Below are 25,493 nucleotides of genomic sequence, written 5' to 3'. Positions count from 1 at the left end.
GATCGCCCCATGACCCAGCCCCGATAAGACATCTCAAGCAGGTAGCCCCGACTATCCTGCCTCTTATAACCAACTTACTTAATACCTCTTTTGAATCTGGAATAGTGCCCACAAATTGGAAAAAAGCTGTGGTGAAGGCACTCTTAAAAAAACCCAACCTTGACCCGGACAATCTGGCCAATTTCAGACCTATATCTCTACTTCCAGGCATCAGTAAACTGGCGGAAAAACACATAAACTCCCAGCTTTCACACTATCTGGAATCCAACGAGCTGCTAAAAGTCTCTCAAACGGGCTTCCGCCCGGGCCAAGGGACAGAAACAGCAATGGTGGCGGTAGTCGAAGAATCCAGGAAAGTCATCGATGCAGGAGGATCAGTGGCAGTGATCCTCCTGGACCTCAGTGCAGCATTCGACACCGTCAACCACAACATCCTTGCCCAACGCCTAGGAAACCTTGCCATCACCGGGACAGCCCTTAAGTGGCTAAAATCCTTCCTCCACAACCGCTCCTTTCAGGTAGCAGACGGAGATTGTATCTCTAAGGAAACCCCGATACGTTGCGGAGTGCCCCAGGGCTCCTCTCTGAGCCCGACACTCTTCAACGTATACATGGCACCTCTAGAACAAATCGTCGTCCCCTACGGCATTAAACTTCTGACCTACGCGGACGACACACAGCTGGTCGTTTCTCTGAGCCAGTCAGAATCCCCCTCCATCGATCTGTATTCCTGCCTGGAGAACATAGTCAGCTGGATGAGCAACTCCCATTTAAAGCTCAACGGGGAAAAAACGGAGCTTATGGTACTAGGCAACCAGTCCCTTTTCCGCCCGGAATCTCTATGGCCGCCCAGTATGGGCCCACCACCAACCCCCAAAACTGAGATTAAAAGTCTGGGGATTTGGTTAGATGATAAACTCACTCTCAGTACCCAGGCCAAAAAAACCGCAGGAACTTGCTTTGGCTTGCTCCGCTCCATTCGCAAAATTCTTCCACTCCTTCCATTCCAGTCCAGAAAACTGGTCATCCAGGGCCTTATACTGTCCAGACTGGACTACGGCAATGCCTTATATCTCGGATCCCCAAAGAAAGTCATCTCTAAGCTTCAGGTGGTGCAAAATGCGGCTGCCAGAATCCTCACTGGCACCAAAAAACGCTGCTCTGCCAAGCCTGCACTTAAAGAACTGCATTGGCTCCCGGTGGAACAGAGGGTGCATTTCAAGGCCATGTGCCTAACTCATAAAATTCTGCACGGAAAAGCACCCCCGGTTCTCAAAAATCTCGTATCCCCCCACACGACAACCAGAACACTACGCTCTACCAATGCCCACCTGACCAAGATACCCAAGTTCCAAAGATCTCGTTCCGGAGGTCGACAATTCTCAGTCCAGGCATCCAAGCTGTGGAACACTCTTCCACCGGCCCTCCGGGCTCAACCTAATCTTTTAACGTTCCGCAAATCCCTAAAGACATGGCTGTTCCCTTGATCCCTCGCTCCCTCCGGCCCCTTCTTTGGAGATCTTGGTGGATTTTGTCAGCGCTGGGACGCTCTCGGGCAGCCATGCGCTCTACAAATCTCCTAAATAAAATAAATAAAATTGAATGTGTGTAAAATTGCCCTGAGAATTCTAGCAAAGGGAGCACCCACTGTCAAATCACTAGCGTGTGTGATTGCTGCATTATTTATTACTAACTTTGACATTGTGCTTTAACTTTGGATAAAAGTTATAATAAATTCTAGCACCAAGAAGCCAATATTGGTAAATATGTGTGCTACAATTAATCCCTAACATACACTGTGCATACAGTATATTTAATCTGGTGCTTAATCATAGGCTGTTTTAAAGTATTCTGATAAAAATCGAATCGTGCTGAAGACAGCCTTGATTGGTGTTGGATCGAGGGCCCAGAAGTCTGCTCACCTAGCAGACAGAGATAAAGCACCTTGTCAGAAAGTTTAGCGTTTTCCCTACAGGTGGTGTTTGTTGGCCCGTGGTAGGGTCAGTCATATGTTCTGGATTCCTGGCATTTAATTGAGTCTATCCTAGTTCTGCGCCCCAGTGTTTTGTGTGCCCCATCTGGCACACATCATGTTGGAGGATGGTGATGACGTTAACATTTTGCCCCCCCAGGAAAAATTTCTGCGGACGCCCATGCGTAGAGGATAGCTCGGAGGAGGAGCTTCCTCAGACTGACTCCGGGGCCATCCGCCATTATGAGGCCCGTGTCGAGGGATCGCCTTCGGGCCTTACCCAAGACCTTGATACCCGTCCCACGGCTCCGCCTTCCGGCCCGGCCACGGACATTGGTGCGGCACCACTCCCGGTGCAGAAACCGAAAGTGAAACCATCGGTGTCGACGCCACCCGTATCGAAACGGAAAGCGCAAGTCTCACTGGTTGGGTCGAAGACTTCGGAGGCCTCGGCGCCGAAGAAATCCAAGATGGCCGTCGAGCTCAAGAGCCACGCCAAAATGGCCGATCCGAAGACTACGAAGCCGAAGGCGAAGACGCCCGACGCGTCTGCGTCGGCGCCGAAGTTGGTCGACGCTCTGAAGAGTCGCATCGACACCAAGAAGGTCGACGACCATAAGAAGGCCCCAAAGAAGCGGCAGGACGACCCCAAGTCTCTGGCTGCACCGCTTCCACTTGACAAGGCAAAGGGGGGAGCTGCGTCGGCTCCGAAGACTGCGTCCTTGGTTGCCGACCCAAACCCGGCTTCGGAAGACTCTCTCGAGCCGGTCCGTCCCTCCGCCTTGTTCACCAAGAAGGTCACGGAGTCCCTTCAGCGTATTCGGGAGGGGGCCGCGGCGGTCGAGCCAAAGGACACTGTGCCGCCCAAGCCTCTACAGAAACCGGCGAAGGCGCAGACGCCGATTCTCTTCACGTTGCCGCCGAAGACGGCGCCGAAGGCTTTCACTGCGAAACCTGGGGCCGGAGTGCCCTTGAAGTTGACTTCGACGCCAAAGGCATCGTTGGTGGTTCCAAGCCCGCACCACCAACCACTGGCGGAGGAGGAGCGTCGAGAGGTGATCATCGACGCCAACACAGGCAAGCTCTCTCTCCTTAAACGGAAGATCACCCCGGAGCCGGCTTTGGAACATTTCCACATCCCACTTAAAAAGAAGTTGGACTCTGCGGGTGCATCTGCCCCTATGGAGCCTGCATCTCCACAAAGTCAGGAACTCTCACCCACTCATTCTAATGTTGAGGAGGGTGATGGAAACGATGAGGATGAGTATGCTTATCCAGTTTACTCAGACCCAGAGGATGTGACTGAGCCATGGTCTGCCAGGGGCGACCCTGGGGACCCTCATTCAGGACAGGAGCCGCAGCTTTTTGCTGCAAAGACTTCCCCAACAGAAGACTCTGCGGCCTTCAACGCTCTAATTGAAAGAGCTCCTGCCAATCATGACGTCGATCTCCATGCAGACCCAGTGGACGTCGATTTTCTTTTTGACACCTTTTCAGTGGCTGAAAAAACTGTTAAGACATTGCCAATGCTCAAAGGGGTGTTAAAACATGCGCCAGAGGTTTTCAAGGAGCCCACCCGGGCAAGAGTCATTAATCCTCGTATTGACAAGAAGTACAAGGCAGCGCCCACTGATCCAACATATATCAAAGGACAGTTGCCACTAGACTCTTTGGTTGTCTCCAACGCACGCAAAAGAGCCAACTCACAGACTACGGGTGATGCTCCTCCCCCAGACAAGGAATCAAAAGTATTTGAGGCTTCGGGGAAACGTATTGCTGCGCAGGCAGCCAATATGTGGCGCATATCCAACACGCAGGCGCTACTTGCACGCTACGACAGGGCACACTACGACACTCTAGAGACCCTTCTACAGCACTTACCAGATCAGTATAAGGAGGCAGCTGAAATGTTGATTCAGGAGGGGAAGCTTATCACCAATGCTTCAATTAAGTGTGCTCTGGATGTGGCTGATACCGCCTCACGAGCAATAACCACTAGCGTTCTACTGCGTAGACATGCATGGCTCAGAATATCAGGCTTTAAACCAGACATTCAAACTACCATCCTAAACCAAACTGTCAATCCAGACCACCTGTTTGGCCCAGAAGTGGATGCCACCCTCGAAAAAATGAAAAAAGACACGGACACTGCTAAATCTATGGGTGCCCTGCAGTCCCAGCAGTTTCGGGGTGGTTCCTTTCGCCGCTCCAATAACAGAGGCACCTCAAGGGGTCAAGCGTCACAGTCCACGCAATTCTATAAGAGTAACACCCAATCCTCATATACCAACAAGGGTCGGGGTGGATACCGTGGCAACAACGTCAAAGGCAGAGGACGTGGAAATAACAGCTCCAGGTCCTCCACCGCCAGCAAACAGTGACGCCTTGTCACTGCCCCCCGACCACGCAACACCGGTCGGGGGGAGACTCCAGCAGTTCCTGCCCGTGTGGAAGTCCATCACCACGGACAGGTGGGTCAGATCTCTTATCCAATACGGTTATTATCTGGAGCTCACATCCACTCCACCCAACATACCTCCAAAAAGCCGTCCTATGTCCGGCGAGCACTTGCACTTGTTGCAGCAGGAAGTCAACGTCATGCTGCAAAAAGGAGCAATAGAGCTCGTTCCCCTGCAGGAAAGGGGTACAAGGGTTTACTCCCTGTACTTTCTAATTCCAAAGAAGGACGTATCCCTCAGGTCCATCCTAGACCTCAGACCTCTCAACTTGTACATTCTGTCAGAACATTTCCATATGCTCACGCTGCAGCAGGTTCTCCCACTGCTTCTGCAAGGGGACTTCCTGGCGACTCTGGATCTCAAGGATGCATACTTTCACATTCCCCTGCATCCTTCACACAGAAAATACCTAAGGTTCACCATTCAAAACCAGCACTACCAGTTCAAGGTTCTGCCTTTTGGGGTCACCACAGCGCCCAGGGTCTTCACAAAGTGCCTAGCGACGGTGGCGGCGCATCTGAGACGTCAGAACATCCACGTCTACCCCTATCTGGACGACTGGCTCATTCAAGCAAAGTCGGACCAGCAGCGCGCCAACCACGTGTCCCACACCATTCACCTTCTGCACGATCTGGGGTTCTCACTGAATTACCCAAAATCCCATCTCCAGCCCGCCCACATACGGCAGTATCTGGGTGCGACCATAAACACTCTGGCGGCCACTGCGCAGCCGAATTCAGTGAGAATCGACAGCATTCAGTCGCTGATCCAAAGATTCAGACCTCAGCACTCGCTTCCAGCAAGAGTGTTCATGCAGTTGATAGGCATGATGGCCTCCTGCATCTCCATAGTCCCACACGCGAGACTACATATGCGTCCGCTTCAGGAGTGCTTAGCACGTCAGATGACTCGGGCTCACGGGCAATTGAAAGTCCTAGTGTTGGTGAGCGGTCGGGCATACAACTCTCTGCATTGGTGGAATCCACAAAACCTTTGCAAGGGCCGACCGTTTCAAGAGCCTGTGCCGCAGATCATCCTGACGACGGACGCTTCTCTCCAGGGTTGGGGAGCGCATGTACTCCAATACACAGTGCAGGGACTATGGACACTACAGCAGAAGAAGATGCACATCAATGTGCTAGAACTGATGGCGATCTTCATGGCCTTAAAGGCGTTCAAGGTACATCTGTGCAACAAGGTCGTGTTGATCCGGACGGACAACATGACGGCCATTTACTACATTCAGAAACAGGGGGCAACACACTCTCCGCAGCTGTCTCATCTGGCTCAGAGCATGTGGAAGTGGGCCATTCAGAGGAACATCTTCCTCATGGCAGAACACCTCCCAGGCAAAGACAATCAGATGGCGGACCTGCTCAGCGGGCACAGCCACCAAATGCACGAATGGGAGATACATCCATAAGTACTCCAGCCGTACTTTCAAAGATGGGGTCATCCAGAGATAGACCTGTTCGCCACAAGGGAGAACGCAAAATGCCAAAGCTTCGCCGCCAGGTTCCCACACCCGCAATCGCAGGGCAATGCGATATGGATGAACTGGTCAGGCAAATTTGCGTACGCTTTTCCCCCAGCACCCCTGATACCGCTGGTGGCGCGCAAGCTCAGGCAGCACTCGATGACTCTCATCCTAGTTGCTCCAACGTGGGCTCGCCAACCGTGGTACACCACGTTTCTGGAACTTTCCGTGGTACCGCATCAAAGGCTTCATCTCACACCTAGCCTTCTGACGCAGAGCCATGGCGACATTCAGCACCCAGATCCGCAACAGCTCAACCTGGCGATCTGGCTCCTGAGGTCCTAGAATTTGGCTACCTTAACCTTCCTCCCAATTGCATGGACATCATTCGGGAGGCAAGAAAGCCCACTACTAGAGCATGTTATGCGGCCAAATGGAAGCGGTTTGTCATTTATTGCGCAAACCACAACATTAATCCACTAGATGCTTCCATTCAGAACATCATCTGTTACCTGTTCCATCTGTACCAGTGTAATTTGGCATATACTTCCATCCGCATTCACCTGTCTGCGATGGCCGCATACCTCCAGAATAGACAGCACCTTTCACTTTTCAAAGTGCCTGCTATCAAAGCTTTTCTGGAAGGACTCAAAAGGGTCATTCCACCACGGACTCCACCAGCTCCAGAGTGGAACCTCAATGTGGTTCTTACAAGACTGATGGGTCCTCCCTTTGAGCCACTACATTCTTGCGAACTTCAGTTCTTGACTTGGAAAGTGGCTTTCTTAGTAGCAATTACATCGCTACGGAGGGTTAGTGAGCTGCAGGCCCTCACAATCCAAGAGCCTTTCTTTCAGGTTCATGCTAACAGGGTAGTGCTCCGCACTAACCCTAAATTTCTACCCAAGGTTGTGTCTCAGTTCCACATAAACCAAACAATTAAGTTGCCGGTGTTTTTTCAAAATCCTGAGTCACTGGCGGAGCGGATGCTCCACACCCTTGACGTTAAAAGGGCCCTAATGTATTACATTGATAGGACCAAGGATTTTAGAAAGACTAAGCAGCTTTTTGTTGCCTTTGCGCCACACCACAAAGGTAACGCTATTTCCAAGGCTGGTATTGCTAGGTGGATCGTGAAATGTATTCAGATCTGTTATGCGAAGGCAAAACGCACTCTTACAATTCCACCAAGAGCCCACTCCACCAGAAAGTTGGGGGCCTCTATGGCCTTCCTTGGAAACATTCCCTTAGAGGACATATGTAGAGCACCCACATGGTCTACCACACATACATTTACTAAACATTACTGTGTAGACGTGCACTCTAAACAGCAGGCAGCTGTAGGGCAGGCTGTTCTCAAGACACTTTTCCAAACTGCTGCAGCTGGCACGGGCGGCCGCCGCTAATGGAGGGACTGCTATGTATTCTATGCACAGATATGAATTCAGCAGCCCACATGCCTCGAACTGCAAATGCTACTTACCAGTATGCATCTGTTCTTGGCATGTAGGGCTGCTGACATTCATATCGCCCGCCCTCCTCCCCGGCGCCTGTAGCAGCTGCAGTGTTTACATATCATTTCATGGCATGGTCATCATTCACTAAGTTCACTCCATCTCGGCCACAATGGCTAAAAACAATCTGGGGATGGAGTCGATGCCCATGCGCACTGTAGTCCAGGGGAGGAGCCACCTATCTCGTGATACTTCGAAGACTCTTCCAGGACAACAATGTGCAATCATCCGGACCCAACACTAGGCGGCGATCTATGCACAGATATGAATGTCAGCAGCCCTACATGCCAAGAACAGATGCATACTGGTAAGTAGCATTTGCATTCCTACCTGTCTGGAATTCCATCACAACAGACAAGTGGGTAAGACAGATTGTCCAGTATGGTTACTGCCTAGAGCTTACAGCTACGCCTCCAAATATACCACCCAGACAGCGACTAATGTCCACAGAACATCTAACGCTGCTCCAACAAGAGGTTCTCTCGTTGCTACAAAAAGATGCAATATAGCTAGTTCCATTGCAACGTCAAGGAACTGGGGTCTACTCACTCTACTTCCTAATACCCAAAAAGGATGGGATACTAAGGCCAATTCTAGATTTAAGGCCTCTCAATCTGTATATACACTCAGATCATTTTCACATGGTCTCTTTACAACAAGTGCTCCCATTATTGCAACAAGGCGATTTCCTCAATACACTAGACCTCAAAGATGCCTACTTTCACTTTCCCATACATCCTTCTCACAGGAAGTATCTCAGGTTTGTGCTACAAGGACAACACTATCAATTCAAAGTCCTTCCATTCGGGGTCACAACTGCACCAAGAGTGTTCACGAAATGCCTAGCAGTAGTAGCAGAGCATTTCAGAAGACAACATATCCACGTCTTCCCATACTTAGACGATTGGCTCATAAAAGCCAAGTCATTCAATCAGTGTGTCCAACACACATCTCAAACAATTCAAACACTGCACGACTTGGGGTTTACAATCAACTACACCAAGTTACACCTACAGCCCTCTCATGTACATCAATACCTATGGGCTATCATAAACACCAATACAGCTCTAGCTTATCCCAGTCCAGCCAGGATACAGAGCATTCAAGCCTTGGTTACAAGGTTTCAAAACCAACACTCTCTCCCTGCCAGAGTGTTCATGCAACTAATAGGCATGATGGCATCTTGCATTTTTATTGTACCATAAGCAAGACTGCAAATGCGCCCATTACAGGAATGTCTAGCACATCAGTGGAATCAGGCACAGGGACAACTGCCAGACCTGGTGTTGGTGGACTGCCGCACACATCGCTCTCTGCAGTGGTGTAACACAAAAAACTTGTCCAGAGTGCGGCCGTTCCTCGAGCCAGTTCCACAAATAGTACTGACGACAGACGCATCCCTGACAGGATGGGGAGCACATCTGCTCCACCACACAACTCAGGGAAGATGGATTGCTCATCAAAAGGTGCTTCACATCAACCACCTAGAGTTGGTAGCAATTTTCCAGGCACTAAAGTCCTTCCAAGTACACATACAGAGCAAGGCTGTCTTAATCCAGACGGACAACATGACAGCCATGTACTACATACAGAAACAAGGAGGCACACATTCCCTGCAACTGTTCCAGCTCGCACAAAACATTTGGAAATGGACCATTCCACAAATCATATATCTGCTTGCAGAACACCTTCCAGGAGTTCACAATCAGAAAGCTGATCTGGTAAGTCGACAGACACAACAGATTTACGAATGGTAACTACATCTGCAAGTTCTTCAACCATTCTTTCACAAGTGGGGTCATCCAGACATAGACCTGTTTGCCACACACAAAAACGCAAAATGCCCAACCTTTGCCACCAGGTTTCCATACCCGTTGTCCAAGGGCAAGGCGATACGGATGAACTGGTCAGGCAGATTTGCGTACGCTTTTCCGCCAACCCCTCTAATACCACTAGTGGTACAAAAGCTCAGACAACAGTCTCTCAAACTGATCCTGGTAGCTCCCACATGGGTGCACCAACCGTGGTTCACTACACTGCTGGAACTCTCTCTAGTCCCACACCAAAAACTGTCTCTGACACCATCCATGCTACCGCAGAATCATGGAGACATCAGGCATCCAGATCCAAGTCAACTGGATCTGGCGATCTGGCTCCTGAAGTCTTAGAGTTTGGTAACCTTAACCTGCCTCCAGACTGTGTGAATATTATTATAGAAGCCAGAAGACCTACTAGAGCTTGCTATGCTGCTAGATGGAAAATATTTGCCATTTACTGCAATAATAATCAAATTGATCCTTTAGATGCCTCCATTCAAAATATTATCTGTTACTGTCAGAACGTGCTCTTCTCAAATGCACAGGAGCAGAATGCCGCAAGTTCCCAATGCCCCTCCAAGGTTTCTCAGCAACACGCAAGTTTAAGCATGCATGCCAACCAAAACCCCAGGGGGGAAAAGGGGATGGGACAGAGAAGAGACAGCCACACCTCGTCTGATTCTTAATTCAGCTTCAGACGTCTTCTTCTTCTACGTCTTCTGGTTGTACGAGTTAGTATTTACTGTAAAAGGAAAGAACACTCATTATTTCTCATTCATTCTACTAGCTGATTATCTATTATCCTGTACTCCTATTTACCTACCCTGTCTAGGTGTGACCTATGCATCTCTTCTTTTATATTTCTTTTCTTTTTTTTATTATCTTCAACTAACTGTAACTGAATAATATGTTGAAGGTTATTTTCTTTTCTTATTGCCTCCCTATTCTTCTTTCTTGTGACAGATTCCTTACCTATTTGTTACCGCTGGTGTGTTGATAAATATCTCTCTTTCTATTAACTCTTGCTTCACCCTTTTTGTATTTACCAATGCTTATTTAACTGTTACTAAATTGTATTAACAGACTTGAGTTAACTTCACTCAATCTCCAAAACTCAGAAATTTTTTATCTTGGCTTTTCATGCCTTTATCTACTTCAGTCTTGTCTTTTCTCTCTGTCACGTTTCTCTCTCTTTTTGTATTACCTGTGACACAGCTTAGACTAACTTTGCCAACCTCTAATGTCGAGCGCTCACTCTTTATTTCGCTCCATTAGGATAACAGTGTACAAATATTGCGCATGCTCAGCATTGTAGTGAATTCTTTATGCGCACGCTCACTTTCGCCGTCTTTTCTCAATACAAGGACTAGCGTATGCTCAATTGTCATGAAATACCGGAACAGTCTTATTTGTTATGTTTGCGGTCTTCTCCAACTCACGCACTAAATGAATTTTATTATTCAGGAACCGCGACTAACTTTTCCCTAAGCTTTGCGGCGAATTCGGTGAAAACGTCCTTCTCTCCTCAAGACACGGGTGAAGTGCGCCACAGAACGGGCGTCTCACCTGCATCTGGCTGATGACAGTCAAACAATAGAGCGCTAACCTGCGACCCTTGTAATGGATTTCTAGCGGCCCTTTTAGAGATTCTTTCTGACTGTGAATTATTCAATTGTAACATTTTCCTGATCCTCCCACATGTAGTGCTCGCAGAAAGCTTCTTTTTGACTCGAGACTTGACAATCCTGACAGTTACCTTCTCCATATGTAATCTAGCTTATTCATCTATACGTTTACATCTGGCAGCTATTGCTGCATATCTACAAAAAAGACCAGCAATAAAAGCTTTTATGCAAGGACTAAAAAGAATTATTCCTCCTAAGTTACCACCCACTCCAGTGTGGAACCTAAACATTGTTCTTATAGGCTCATGGGGGCCCCTTTTGAGAAAATGTGAACTACAATTTCTCACATGGAAAACAGCTTTCCTTGTTGCTATAACCTCTCTTAGAAGAGTTAGAGAGATTAAAGCTTTAACTATACAAGAACCTTTCTTACAATTACACCGAAACAAAGTAGTTCTGAGAACTAATCCTAAATTCCTTCCTTAAGTAATTACTCCTTTTCATTTAAACCAATCTGTTGAGTTACCAGTGTTTTTTCAAAACCCTGACTCAGTAGTGGAAAGAGCTTTGCACACACTAGATGTCAAAAGAGCTCTTCTCTATTACATAGATAGGACCAAGTCCTTTCACAAGACAAAGTAACTATTGTAGCCTTCTCTCCACTACATAAAGGCAATCCCATTTCTAAATCAGGAATTGCAAGGTGGATTGTTAAATGTATACAAATATGCTATCACAAAGCAAAACGCACATTAACATTTCCTCCTAGAGCGCTCTCCACACGCAAGCTAGGAGCCTCCATGGCTTTCTTAGGAAACACTCCTTTAGAAGACATCTGCAAGGCAGCAACATGGTGTACAACACATACATTCACTACATACTATTGTGTTGATGTGCAAGCAAAGCAGCAAGCTGCAGTAGGCCAAGCTGTCCTTAAAAATCTCTTTCAAACGACTGCAACAGATACAGATGACCACCGCTAGGGGAGACACTGCTGCACAATCAATGCTAAGTGTACAATCTGCAGCTCATATGCCTTGAATGGAAAATGCTACTTACCAGTATGCATCTGTTCTTGGTATGTAGAGCTGCAGCGTTGTACACGCCCTCCCGCCTCCCTGGGACCTGTATCTGTTCCAGTTTTATCTTAATTAGATATACACGCATGGACATCCTTTTCTTCTTTCTACTAACTCCATCATTTCCCATCATGGCGAAAAACAATCTAAGGATGGAGCCGATGCCCATGCGATCTGTCGTCCAAGGGAGGAGTCACCTATCTCGTGACTAAAAAGACTTCTTCCAAGGCGACAACAACATGCAATCATCCGAGCCCAACACCAGGTGGCAATCTAATGCTATACTGACTGGTCCGATTCTATAATCCCCGGGAGACAAAGTCCAAGCCTTGAGGCAAGCACCCCTGTGAAAAGTTTGAGATCAAGATTAAGTAAGGAAATCGACCTATAGGCGGAGCACTGGGTGGTATCTTTGCCTGGCTTAGGCAGCACTATGATGTCGGCCTCCAGCATGTCAGGTGGAATGGAGCCGGGGCCCTGAAACAAATTAAAAAGTTTGGTAAGAATCGGAGCAACTATTGGACAGAAAACCTTGTAAAAGCCAGAGGAGAAACGGTCAGGACCTGGCGATTTTCAGGAGTTTGAGGCGGAAGATTGTGCTGACCACCTCCTCAATTCTGATAGGTGCATCCAGTGACCCTGCACTTGCTGCGCTAAGCGTGGTGGTGGCTGCGCCATGCAGGTAAGTTTCTACGCTATCTACAGGTGTGGGATCTGCCTTTTAGAGAGATGCATAATAGTCCCTGAATGCCCGCACTATTTGTGCCTAGTCATGAATCTCCTCCCTTTGCTCGTTGTGTAGGGTTACAATTTTTGAGCGCTGGACCTTAGCCCGAAGTGCACTGGCTAGGAGGCATCCTGTTTTGTTCCCACCCACATAATATGGGTGCCAAAGTCTGAGGGCAGCGCATTCAGCCTATCTTTGTCTAGACTTGCCAGATGAGCCCTGGCGACCTTTTAACTGTTTCCAAATGAGGAGCCTATGAAGTGATCTAGTCTGGCATACGTGTGGTGCACATGGGAATAGAAGGTGTAGTGCAAGGTGTCGGGGTGCTTAGCTCGCCACAGGTCCCTCAGCCCTGGCACTATGCCAACCAGTCTTTCCCTGCCGCTGAGTGTGCGCCTGTGTTACCAAAGCGGTGGCCCGATCTGTCCCTCTCCTTATCCATCACCAGGTTGGGGTCCCCCGCCATGAGTAGGAAAGAGTCGGGGTGCGTAAGGCCTCCGACAAGGCGTTTGTGAGAAAGGGCTCCTGACTCGTATTAGTGGCGTACAGGGATCCCACTTTCATGGTCATGCCTCCCACCTTGATGCTATAGGCAAGGAGTCAGCCTTTGATCTCCTCAACCTTGTCTCCAATCTGACCGTGAAAGTGTCTGGCAACCAGAATCGCAACCCCTGCCTTCTTGTCAGAAGTTGAGGAGAATAACTGTTGAGGGAATGCACGGGACCTCATCAATGCCAGTCTTTGGTAAGTAAAGGGGTTTCCTGAAGTAAACAGATAGCGGCACCTGAGTTTTCTAAATATGATAGGACCGCTCGCCGCTTAATGGGGTTATTAAGCCCCTTCACGTTCAAGGTGAAAACCTTCAATGTAGCCCCAGACATCTTATCACCGGGATGTGTTAACTGCGCAACCTGCCATAGGCCTTTCGGGCAGCCCCCTGCATGTGGGCCACAGCCCTTGTCAGCATACTGGTTCCCTCCTACCCTCCCCTGCCCCGCAATTCACCCGACACCCGCATCCCCTTCCAACCAACCACCCTCCCGCCTCCCCATCAAACCAATTGTTGAATGTCATTCCAACTAGCAAGAGGCACCCCTCCACCCCCCACCCTAACCACAACACCCCATCCCCCCCACCTCCCACCCTAACCCCAACAGAGAAACCCCAACGTTGTTTCATAGTCCCAGGCCAGGTAGTGGGCAGTACAGGCCTGTGGTGAAGTTATGTGAAGGAGCGTGTGGCATCGACGAGCCCCCCCCCCCATCCCCCGAGCTGCATAGTTGTAGTGAGAAAGAGTCTCCCCGCTTAACAAGGTCAATCAGCTGACGATGTGTCTCTGGACACCTCTTGAATGGCCGAGGCCTGTTCCTGTATCATGGTGGTGAGATCTGGTTTCAGGTGTACTCTGGGTGAATGTCTGCAGCCAACACGTTTCCACCCTCCCTGTGAAGGTCGCTGTGATAGTTCTTGTGAAGATCGCTGTGAAGCTTCGTGAGAGGGGTTCCTCATTGTGCTCGATCCCCACCAGGGCACAGGTGTCTCGTATGGATATCATATGGTGCAGGGTCCCATTCCACTTAAAGATCAACCTGAAGGGAAGACCCCATGAGTAGGGGACTTCCTTATCTTGCAGGAACGTTGTTACTACTTTAAATGCTTTCCATTTTTGTAGTGTGATGGCTGAAAGGTCCATGAAAAGAGCCACAGGATGCCCCTGGTACATGAGAGGTTGTTTCTGACGCGCCTCCCAGAGGATCCTCTCTTTTAAAGGGAAGTTGGGCAGGATGTCAGGTGGGGCCGGGCGCACGACGCACCAGGCCTATTATGTTCGCTCTTTCTATGCGAATGTCAAAGGCTCCTGCCTCCCCCAAGATCTCTCGGAACATATATTGTGGGAAGCCAGTAACACTCGCTCCTTCTGCTTTAGATGGGACGCCTCGAAGCCCGATGTTATTCCGTCTGGACCGGTTTTCAAGATCCTCTGCATGCGCCTGCAGGTCAACTTTGTTCTTGCTGGAGTTGTTCCACTTCTTTGCTCCTGGTCTGTTCCGCCTCTTTGACAGCCGCCACCCGCTCACCAAGACCGTCCACGTCTCGGCGAAGTTCGCAATGCTCTCCGGCCATTTCCTGCTTCAGCGTTTGAAAGCCCTTGCGCAAAGAGTTGAACAAAGTTTCGAGGAAGGACTTGGTTATGGGCACCACTCCATCCCCCTGGTCCGTGAGTTGCTTCGTTGCTGGTGGAGAGGGGGGTCCCTTGTCTCCCTTAGGGGGGCCCTTAAGGAGCATGTCGGTGAGCTTGCGCCCGCCTCTTCTCCCCGCACTAGCCACGCTCTGCGGTCAACCACCAGTGTTTCTCCGTACCTGGCTGCTTGGGATCCCGGAGACCGGACCTCGTGGCTGGGCCGCTCGGGCGTAGAGTGCCCAGCGAGCACCACCGCCTGTAGACTGAAGGGTGAACCGTGCCAACGCCAGGAAACCGCGCAGACGTGAGGGTAGAGGGGGATCAGTCTCCTTGATGGCCACGGACTTTCTGGTGAGGCTTGTGTGTTGCTTGAACGCGGTACTCACGTGGGCCGTAGTCCAGTAGGCCCCTTATCGCGCCGGGCTTGTGGGGGTTGAACACCGTCTCTCTATGGTGCCCACTCCGGTCCTCTCTTCGTTCGCTGTTGTGGCCCAAGAGGGCCCCGCCACCATAAAGCAGGCATCTCCGTGGGGTTGGATCCCGGGTGTGGCTAACGTCCGGACCCTGAGGGGGTGTCAACTCAAGGACACTGGCTGCCACCCAATCGTTTGGAGGGGCACCAGTGGCTCATGCACCAGACCTAGTCTGGCCCGCCGGCAGTCCCGGCCACTGGCCTCCTTTTCCACCGCCCCCCGGTGGGTCCGGACTTTTCCCCCTCACGTGTTGGGCGCTCCACAGATTCACTGAGTCGCTGCTCCCATTGGGCCCCCCCAGGGCCTCCGCCACCACTCTAGGCTGGACGCTCCCCCGTCTGCTCTTCAAAGTCTTGGGGCGCCACGGAGCGCCCGCCCCACACAGGCTGCCCACTGTCCTAGGAGCACAGGCGGTCAACACCTTCCGCTTCTTAACCCCTCACTTGTGGGCACGCGCCAGGCTGGAGAAGGTAGCGGTCGGGCCAATATCCTAGGTCCCGGCTCCCCGGCTTCAATTTTCACGTTCACCACAGGGCCCCCCCCCCCCCCCCCCCCCCCCCAGCGCCAGACTCCCGCGGGATAGCCGCGCCTCACCTCTGGTCCACGGGGTATTCAGCTGCGCCGACGGCGCGCCCCACTCACTGTTAACTCTGCGGGGCTGTCGGCTCAGTCCGAGACAACAGGCCCAGACGCCTGGACCTCTATTTTCGCTGCGCCCTCGATGGGGTCTCTCCACGGCCGCTTTCGCTGCCTGTTGCCACTTCCCCTGCCTGTTGCCACTTCCCCCCTCGCTGCTGCCCCGCACCTCTGGACCCCCAAGGCAGACCCGCGGCAAGCAGCGACCAAATAGTCCAGTGTCAGGGCTCCTCGTGGACATCCCCTCCACTGCACCCAGCTCACTCGGTCGCTAGTTCGCGGCGGCGCCCCTCAGAGCCCAGCACCTGATTTCGATGGCTTCCAGCTTCTCTGGCTGCTCCGCAGTCAACCTCCTCGTCCATCCGGTACTCACAGGTTCGATCCTCGCCAGATTGGGATACTGGTGCAGTGAAAAGGCCGGGATGGGGGGCTCGGAGCGGGGAGCCTCTCGGTCTCTCTGCCTCTCAGGTCGCCATCTTGGCCACGCCCCGTAACAAGTAATGTAAAAATTACACCACCCAACAGGAAACACCTCCAGTTCTATGTGGACCGTAACGGCAACTGTCAAGGAACAGAGCTAGAATTCCAAACCAGAATGCTGACTTGACAGCTGCACAAGCCACATACAAGATACAGATAAACACCGCCCAGACCTCCTCATCTAGCCTCAAAAGAAAGGGAAGCACTTACAGCTTTATACTGTGAGGAGCTGCCCCTTTTCTCTAGTTTCAGGGTCAGGCACACAACACAGGGGGATGGTCATTCTAAGCTTGTCAAACGGGGGTAGGACTCCCCCGACCAAACCGTTTGCAGCTGGTAAGATGCCGGGTACGGCCAGCCTCCTGCAGACCTCTATCATATGTATGCAGATTTCATAGTCATGGAATAGCCACATTATATAAAGCAGCACTAGAGGCGTGATTTCTCCCCCAGTTACCTTAAAGAAACCTGAGGATCCATCCTCCTATAGACCCAGCACCATTCTCAACTATGTCTAAAGAATCTTTGGGAAAGTCTTGGCCTTCCTCTTTAAATGAACTCTACCCCAATAGATTCACCTCGACCAGCATGGGTTAACTCCCTCTAGTAGTACCTCTTGTAACCTAAGTTGCCTTTTTGGCTCCTTGATGCCACCACTTCAACCTGGCCCTGGTCTGCCTTGCTGGGTTTAGATCACAATAATGCCTTTGACACCTTATGATGGGACTACCTTTTTAAGGTCTTGAAAAGATTCAGTTTTGGGCCAGGGCCATCTGCCTCATATGATTATTATACACTCATCCTATGGCGTGGGAATGTTCAGGTAAATATTTTCTCTATCGCTTGTGGTTGGTAGAGGGACTCTACAGGGCTGCCCTTTGTTTTGGCCATGTAGCCGCTGCGGTAAGGCTGAGAGCAGAGAGTGCGACCTGGGACATCCCTCAAGTGAATGGGATGCACCCCATCTTGTTATACAATAACGGTAGCCTTATCTATCCCAGAAACCTTCGGGGAGATGATTCTTGTATTAGGCAGACCTTTTAAAACTTTGGTGCCATGTCCGGCCTACAGGTAAATTATAAGAAATCTTGAGTCTTCCCCTCTACCCAAAGTTATGTAGATATCTGTAGAGCAAAGTGGTGGACCATTACGATGGGAGGGAACTACTTTCTTCTACATGGAAATTAAGATCGACCACTCAGACCGGGACCTGTATGATGGTAATCTGACGAGAACAATATGTGCTCTTACATCCCAACCAGTGTTTTAGAGACCACTCTCACAAGCCCCAGAGGGGGCATACCGCCCTCCCAGAGACGGTGGCCCTATCTCTTCTTTTATATTATTTTGTCAGTTTCCCATAAATCTGTCTAGTAAATTCTTCTGTGATCTCGACAAGCACTTAGGTGAACTCATCTGGCACACTGGTCGACATAGAACTGGCCTTGCCAAATTGTGCCTCCCTTTGTTCTCTCTGCTCAGTTGAAATGGATGTTTAGGTGGCTTGCTGGCTTATCCATTGAAGAAACCTGGCCAGTGACACGTCCACTCAGTCTGGATGAACTGAATGGTCCCCTGGTTTCTGGTGCTCACTGGCTCCACGCCCACCCTCGTCTTCTGCGAGTTGTGCTGTGGGACTATTTTTGAGCCCTACTGTTGGACCAAGCTCGTAACCCCTTTCTTCTGGGCCTTGGAGGGCCTCATTTCGCATGTTGACTTGAAGTATTGGCATAACTCAAATCTTGTGACTCTGGGAGACTTGTTTGAGAAGGGCAGCTCCTCCCATTAAATGCACTGAATGAGCATATGCAATCCATGGGGGTCAGTTTCTCATTCATCATCCTCCGCAACCACTGGTGCATTTCAGACATGCAGCAGGAGCTATACACATTTATTCAATCCATTTATACCATAGTCTAGGATACAGGTACATCACTTTGTTTTACAAAGCTCTCTTTTCCCACACCTGTATTACTCTTTCCCCCTGGCATGACAAATGGGATAGAGAAGCAGGAAGGGTGTTCATGAGAAGGATTGGTGAGACGCTCTACCATACTTACTCTTGATCTCCAACAACCCCATATTCAAACTCCTTCAATAGTACATCCTGCACAGAGCGTTCTCTCCCCGTCAGCCACTAACAAGCACTTTCCTCTTCTGCGGACTCGGAAGACTTCCAGCACGTTATGTGCGTGCCCTTCACTGAGAGATCATTGGCTCTTAGTATTAGAACTGATTTCCTCCTTCACTGAGACGTCAATAACCCTTGACTGATTAACAGTGGCTCGTGGCACTCACAAACCCTAAAAAATCACAAGGCGCCATCCCAAATTTCTAATATTGTCCTTCTAATAACCATGCACATTACCCCCCTCCCGCCGCCCCATCCTGTGCGCCCCCACCCCCTCAAGCCTTCACTATTAATATGCTGAAGCTGAGATCATAGACCTGCATAGAGAGGAATGTAGCACCCTATCCATGGACCACATAATGGGGAACGTGTTATTATTTTGGAGACCCAGAAAATGCCCCCAGCCCCCAAGGATGACACGTTAGCAGCGTAGTATCCTTCATTTATATTGTATGCTCATCTACTCCCCAATAGCTTCTCTATTACCAGGTGGTCACTCCCCTCAATGTAGTCAATTACTGACTAAGCAGTTTCTCTCTGCACCTAGTTCCCTTCCTTCAGCTGCTTCTTCAGCCCAACATGCTTAAACCTGAAAGAGGATACCTCCCAAGACGCAAACTCAGCCAGGGACAAATGTCTTCAAATTATGGCGCCAACAGAAACACTGTGCTTTTTCAGGTCTAACAGCAATAGACATGAACTCTATGCCTAACCAATTGCCTCTCCTGTACATTTGAATTACACATTGCTGAGACTTAACGTGATCGCATTTATTTGACTACTGTGACCTTTGATGATATCCCTTATCCATTTCTTGTTTAATGTTATAGAACTACCAATGTTTTTTTTTTAAATCTCAGTGCCGCTCACTCTCTCATTTTGCTTCTTCTGTAGCTGCGGGACTGCTTAGACCACGATGTCCTCGATCTCTTCCACAAGAAGTTGACAGAGCGTACCTTGATGAAGGACCCAAAGTTTTTGTGGTGCACCCATGTAAGCCTGTCTGCGGTGTATATGGCTTTCATTTGGCTGTGGCAAGGTTGATATGAAGTGTTTGGATGAGGCAGGGAGGGCAGCGAGTGAAGGTCAGATTGCCGTATGTCGAAGGGCAAAGATCACAGCATTGAGAATGTACGTTAGGGCTGCATGACCGAGAGTTTGTAGGCCCAGTCAAAGTTCATTAAGTGGAGGATAAGGGCCAGAACCAAGCCAGTGTGTAGGCCAACGAGTAGAGGATGGGGTGAGACTGAGGAAGATTTGCCAGTATTTAGAACAGTGGGATTTGGAGTGGAGTCTTTCTGGAATCCTACGGTCAGAGTGCTGTGAGAAAGTCAGGGGTGTAAGTGCATTGAGTGTGGATGGCATGCTTTGGGGGTAAGGTGCTGTTGGTAAGTTCTTTTTTCCTTACCCTCCTGCAGTGCTCCTTTGGGTTTATATACGAGCGGGAGCAAATGGAGGCACGGTGTCCCCAGTGTCAGAAGAGCTTCTGCATCATGTGCAAACGTCCGGTGAGTAACCTGCTGCTTCCCTGCACCCGTATAGGGACTGGTGTGAAACTCTTGGCTGTAATGGAGATGTATACTAGCCTTGGGCTGCACCAACAGACTTCAAGGCACTGCTTGTGGGGCTGCAGCAGTGTTTCATGTAGATATATAATGGAAGGCAGAGTAATGCTGACCGTGGACAAGCTGCAGGGTTTAGGGTAGGAACGCTGCCTATGGTGGGTTGTCTGTAGTGCTGGTTGTGCGGGAGCACATCATCATGGGGTAGGAATCCTGCTGAAAGGAAAGGCGTAGTAAGGCTGGTTGTGAGAAAAGCAGGTTATGTTGTATTGCAGCAAAAGGGCATAGTGTAGGAGCAAAGGCTAAAAAGGAACGTGCAGTAATGCTGGGTATTGGGGGAGCAGCAGGTCTTGGTTTGGGAACAACATGGTATATTGTAGGGGCAAAGGCTAAAAAGGAAGGTGTAGTAATGCTGTGGTTGTGGGAATATACAATAAGAGGGGGTAACCCAATCAACCCTTGTAGGCTTGGGCAGTGAACAATGTAAGGTAAAAAGTGTCTACAAGGGATTTCGTTAATACAATAATTTCAATTATTCATAGGCATTAGTCTTAGAGTATATTGTTATCAATCTTACTCAGGCGTGTCAACAAGACATCTGTAAAGTTTTGACATTCAATTGAACCAAGAGAAAAGAAAAGAACACACGGAAATCCTAGTATATATGAAAATATAAGTTATTTTATGTTTCAAAAAATCAATTGGAGGGGAACAGACAAGTGATTTGATCACCCATAGAAAAGTCATGAACAGATATATGGAAGAATCAACAAATCAATTCATAACAGAACATAGTCTCCATTAATTTAGGGAGGAGCCACTGAAATCAACTGCTGCTAAAGAGAAGCTCTGAAGAACACAAATGTCCTTAGGAGACGATGTGTAGGGTCGACGTTTCGGTCTCTGTTGCAGCAGTCAATTAGACCATCATCAGGACAAACAATAATGCAGAGGTAGCCCCTAAGGTGAATTGCGAGGGAAAGCAAAGATTCTTTGATGCAAGCCCTAGGTGGTGATGGAAACGGGACTCGAGCAGATCTGCACGTTTTTAAACAGGACTGTAGAAGATTCCAGTCGTCAATTGAGCAACCGTGGCAGTTGCTGTTAGTAGAGTTTGGTCGTCCGTATATTTTCACGGTTCGAGCATAGATTCAGGTGAAACACCAGGCAAAACTCCGTCCGCTGGAGATTCACGGAAAAAAGGGAATAGCAGGTTACTCCAGTATTGGAACTTTAATAGATTCCCATTGCTTGTATCATTCCTCGTCGTTGGAATGGGAGTTCCCGGTAAATAACAAAATACCACAGAAATAGGTAAAAAAAAAAAAAATGCCTAGGCCTCATCTCATTTTGTAGCCTATCTACCGCTTTTTGCAAAGGAGACCAAACAAAATGTACAGCCAATCAGAACAGCCTCAACCCATAGAACCTTCCTGAGAAAGCCTCAGATTTTCTACCGCACGTTGTGCAAGGGAGTCTCCACTGAGCTCTGCTCAGTTTTTCTTCAACTCCAACGACTTTTTTCATCTCAACTCTTCACTAATCTTCATGATCTCAGACAAGGAAAAGAAGGCTCTTTTCAAGGCTTGTGCCACCTGCGCCAAGAAGAGACTTGATGTGGAGGACAAACATAAAGACTGTACTTATTGTTTGTATCCGGACCATAAAGCTTCTGACTGCAAGATCTGTCGTACCTTCTCAACTAAGACCTTGCTGGACTGTGAGGAACGTCTGCTCACTTGGCTTCAAAAGTTAGTCACAAAAAGATCCGGTTTCAAGTGACAGTGATGATGCTTCATCAGCGACTTCGTCCAGGAGATCACAAAAAAGGGGTAGGTCTTCACCTTCTATTTCTTCAGACCCCCCTTCCAAAGCCTTACAAAAGGTCTGACAGGCGTAGTCCCATCAAATCTCCTCACTGAGGTGTAAAGGAGAGGGAAGAACTGACTATTGATGTGGCACCTGTGAAGAAGACAAGCCATGGGCCTTCTGCTTCTTCTCCGCCTTCTGAGAAGCCCAAAACTTTCAACAAACTAGCTTCTGTCCCTCCTGAGGGAAAAGCGGACAGAAAAATTTGCTTGTCGACGACGATAACATCAATACCGTCGACGACGGCTCCAAAAATCTTACCCGCGTCAACTTCGGCTCCGTCGACTAGCTCGTCGACAAGAGTTTCCTCGTCTCCATTGGCTTTGTCGACGGCTTCAACGACGACGGCGCTGGCAGAGGTACCTTTTATACTGTCATCGAAGTCTACTCTGACAACTTCCACGTCGACGGAGATGACGATGGTGATGGTGTCGACAGCGACAACGTCGACGACGTCAACAGCTTCCAGCCTGATAATGACGACGGTCTTGACGACTGCATCGAGACGGTCCCATAGACGGTGGCTCTTTCCTCGTCGACGGTTCAAACATGTCGCCGGCGGCTCCGTCGATGATACAAAATGTGGCAATTTCGATACAGAGACGTAGCAATACTCCTGAAATGACTTCTCCAAGGAAGGTGACGCCCCTGCCCCCTGCTCTCCCTCTGGAAGAGGAGTTTTCCAAAGACGATGACGGTCCTTATGGTGATGCAGATAGTTCATCCCAGCTGCATGTTAAATATCAAGACTCGGACTCTGAAGAGTATTATATGGAGCAGCAACAGTATATGGCACAATCCAGATCTCAGGATCAATATCAACAGGACATGGTGTGCATGCCGTCTTCCCTCATTATGGACCTGCAGTTCATGCTTTCGGATTATAGGAGGCGGTTTCCAACGCAGCCCTCTGGCCATGCAGCAGAGCAAGTGCCTCCAACTCCACCTGCTCGTCCGGTTACACCTCCGCTTCCTCAAATTACAATACCGGAGTTACCGAACCAATAGCAGAATGTGGTTACAGTTCAGGATGACACATCTGATGATGACCAAGGCACTACGACTATCCCGGACCCGGACAGGGAATGGAATGACTAAATAATTCCGGACCCTGCCTCTCCCATTCCTGAACCGGCAGATTCTCCTCCAGCTGATATTGAAGGTTGTTACAACAGTGCAGTCGGAATGTTTCTTATATGACTTCAAAGAACCATACAGGAAGTCTGTTCGCTCTATCCCTATTGTGGGCCATGTCTAGGATGAGGGGCTTAAAGTGATGAAGTCGCCAGACACTTTCATGCCTGTGCTTCCTCGTCTGGAAAAGAAGTACAAAGCTCTGGATGATAGCCCCACTTGTCTGGTCAGCCAGACGAAACCGGATTCCGTGAATTCACAAGCGGTCCAAAGAAAATCTAAAATCCAGCAGCACCTCTTACCACGCCTCCTGATAAAGAGGGAAGGCGGTTAGATAATGCTGGGAAGAGGTTCTTTTCCATGTCCAGCCTCCTGGTCAGAGCGGCCAATGTCTTGGCTATTCTTGGACGGTATGACCACCAGATGTGGTGTGATCTGTCTCTGTATCTGGACTAGCTGCCCACAGAAGCTAAAGCCGAAGCCAAAAGGATCTTACAAGAGGAAGAAAGAACATATTTCGAAATAATTGACTGTTCAATGGACATTGCCACCACAGCGTTCCTCTCTCTCGCAGGGGCAGCAGTCCTTCGACGACAAGGCTGGCTTCCTGCCACTTGGTTCCGGCCGAACTCCAGAACAAGATCCTTGATCTTCCCTTTGACTGTGAAATGCTCTTTGGAAAGCACATTGATGATGTGCTGCAGGACATAAAGAAAGATACGAAAACTGCAAAGTCCCTTGGGACCCTTCAATACCACAAGGTACCTTTCTGTGGAGCGAGAGATAGAGGTTTTTCATCATATAGAGGTGGATACCAGCAACAACGCTAATCCTCTTCCTCTCAGCCTTCTCAATCTTACAGGCCGCAATATTCCCAGCGACAAGGCCATTCGTCCTCTTTCTCATCCACCTGAGGAAGGCAAGGGCGCCAGGGGAGAGATTCCTCTAAGCACCAGTAGCGGCTTCCTGACTCTTCCTACTGTTCCTTGGTCCCCTGGAACACCAGTGGGGCGTAGGATATCCCAATACTTCCACAACTGGCAACTTATATCATCAGATCGATGGGTTCTCAATATATTTTTGTCAGGCCATACTCTGGAATTTCAACATCAACCACCATCCAAAGCCCCTCGCGCCACCGAATCCAAGCATCTGCACCTTCTACATCTAGAAGTCCACCAACTACTTCTCAAGGGGGCGATAGAACCGGTTCCCCTATCTCAGCTAGGAAAATGATTTTATTCCCGGTTCTTCGTTGTTCAAAAGCCCGTAGAAAAATGGCGCCTAATTTTAGACCTGAGTGAGCTAAACACCTATCTCATAAAACTCTCTTTTCAGATGGTCTCCTTACAGGACATTTTACGGCTCCTCAATCCAGGAGATTACATGGCCACCATGGATCTCAAGGACACATACTTTCATGTTCCCATCCACCCGACCCACAGGAAGTTTTTACGCTTTACAGTAGCCAAGACCCACTTTCAATTCAAGGTCCTGCCTTTCGGACTCCGGTCCGCTCCACGGATTTTTACAAAGGTCCTAGTCTCAGTTACAGCTTTTCTCAGGAAACAGAGGCTCCAGGTTTTTCCTTACCTGGACGACTGGCAGGTGAAAGCTCCTTCTCGTCACGCAGCAGAAGACACTGTTGAAGCATGCACTCCGCTCTTCCGTCATCTGGGGCTTCAGCTCAACAGGGAAAAGTCAGTCCTGTGTCCGTCCAAGTCAGCCAAGTTTATGGGAGCCATTCTGGAGACATCTTGTTGAAAAGCGTTCCCATCAACAGAAAGGCAAACTAAATTGATGGCCTCTGCCCGTCGATTGCAAAATAGAAGGTCACTTTCAGTTCGCCTCTGCAAGTACCTTCTAGGGTCAATCTCGTCCTGCATTCCCTTGATTCCACATTGCAGGTTGCGAATGCGCCCCCTCCAAGAGCAACTGGATTTGCAGTGGAGCCAAGCAGAAGGCTCTTTCGAAGTCAGGATCACAATAACTCAGCCTATGAAAGACACTGCCAGCTGGTGGACGGTCAGAGAAAATCTCTCTCAGGGTCTCACCTTCAGGGTCAACCCAGCCCCTGTAATAATTACAACAGACGCCTCTCAGGAAGACTGGGGGCAGTCTTACAAGATCTCCAGGTGAGCGGTCGCTGGCTGCCCTAGCATCGCCTTATCCACATCAATCTGTTAGAACTCAGGGTGATTCGCTTGACAGTGAATCCGACAATCCACTGTCCTGGTCCGTACGGACAACACGATGGCTATGCATTATGTAAACAAGCAGGAACAAGGTCTCGTCCGCTATCCAAAGAGGCACAGGAGATTTGGGAATGGGCTATCCAAAAGCAAATATCACTCTC

The 25,493-nt window shown here is 49.4% G+C and overlaps 1 protein-coding gene across 3 annotated transcripts in view; it reads left to right on the top strand.

Annotated features, from left to right (window-relative positions):
* RNF31 (ring finger protein 31) overlaps window positions 1-25,493 on the top strand; it is a 628,898-nt gene that overhangs the window by 426,842 nt on the left and 176,563 nt on the right. For all 3 annotated transcript variants that reach the window (XM_086923745.1, XM_086923746.1, XM_086923747.1), the window contains exons 14-15: window positions 19,467-19,565; window positions 19,991-20,080. In XM_086923745.1, coding sequence (XP_086779871.1) covers window positions 19,467-19,565; window positions 19,991-20,080 — 189 coding nt within the window. The remainder of the gene's footprint in view (window positions 1-19,466; window positions 19,566-19,990; window positions 20,081-25,493) is intronic.

Source organism: Lissotriton vulgaris, chromosome 5 (genome assembly GCF_964263255.1).
Source record: "Lissotriton vulgaris chromosome 5, aLisVul1.2, whole genome shotgun sequence".
Lineage (NCBI taxonomy): Eukaryota > Metazoa > Chordata > Amphibia > Caudata > Salamandridae > Lissotriton > Lissotriton vulgaris.
Note: the sequence above shows the minus strand (reverse complement) of the source record. Positions and strands in the feature narration are given on the sequence as shown.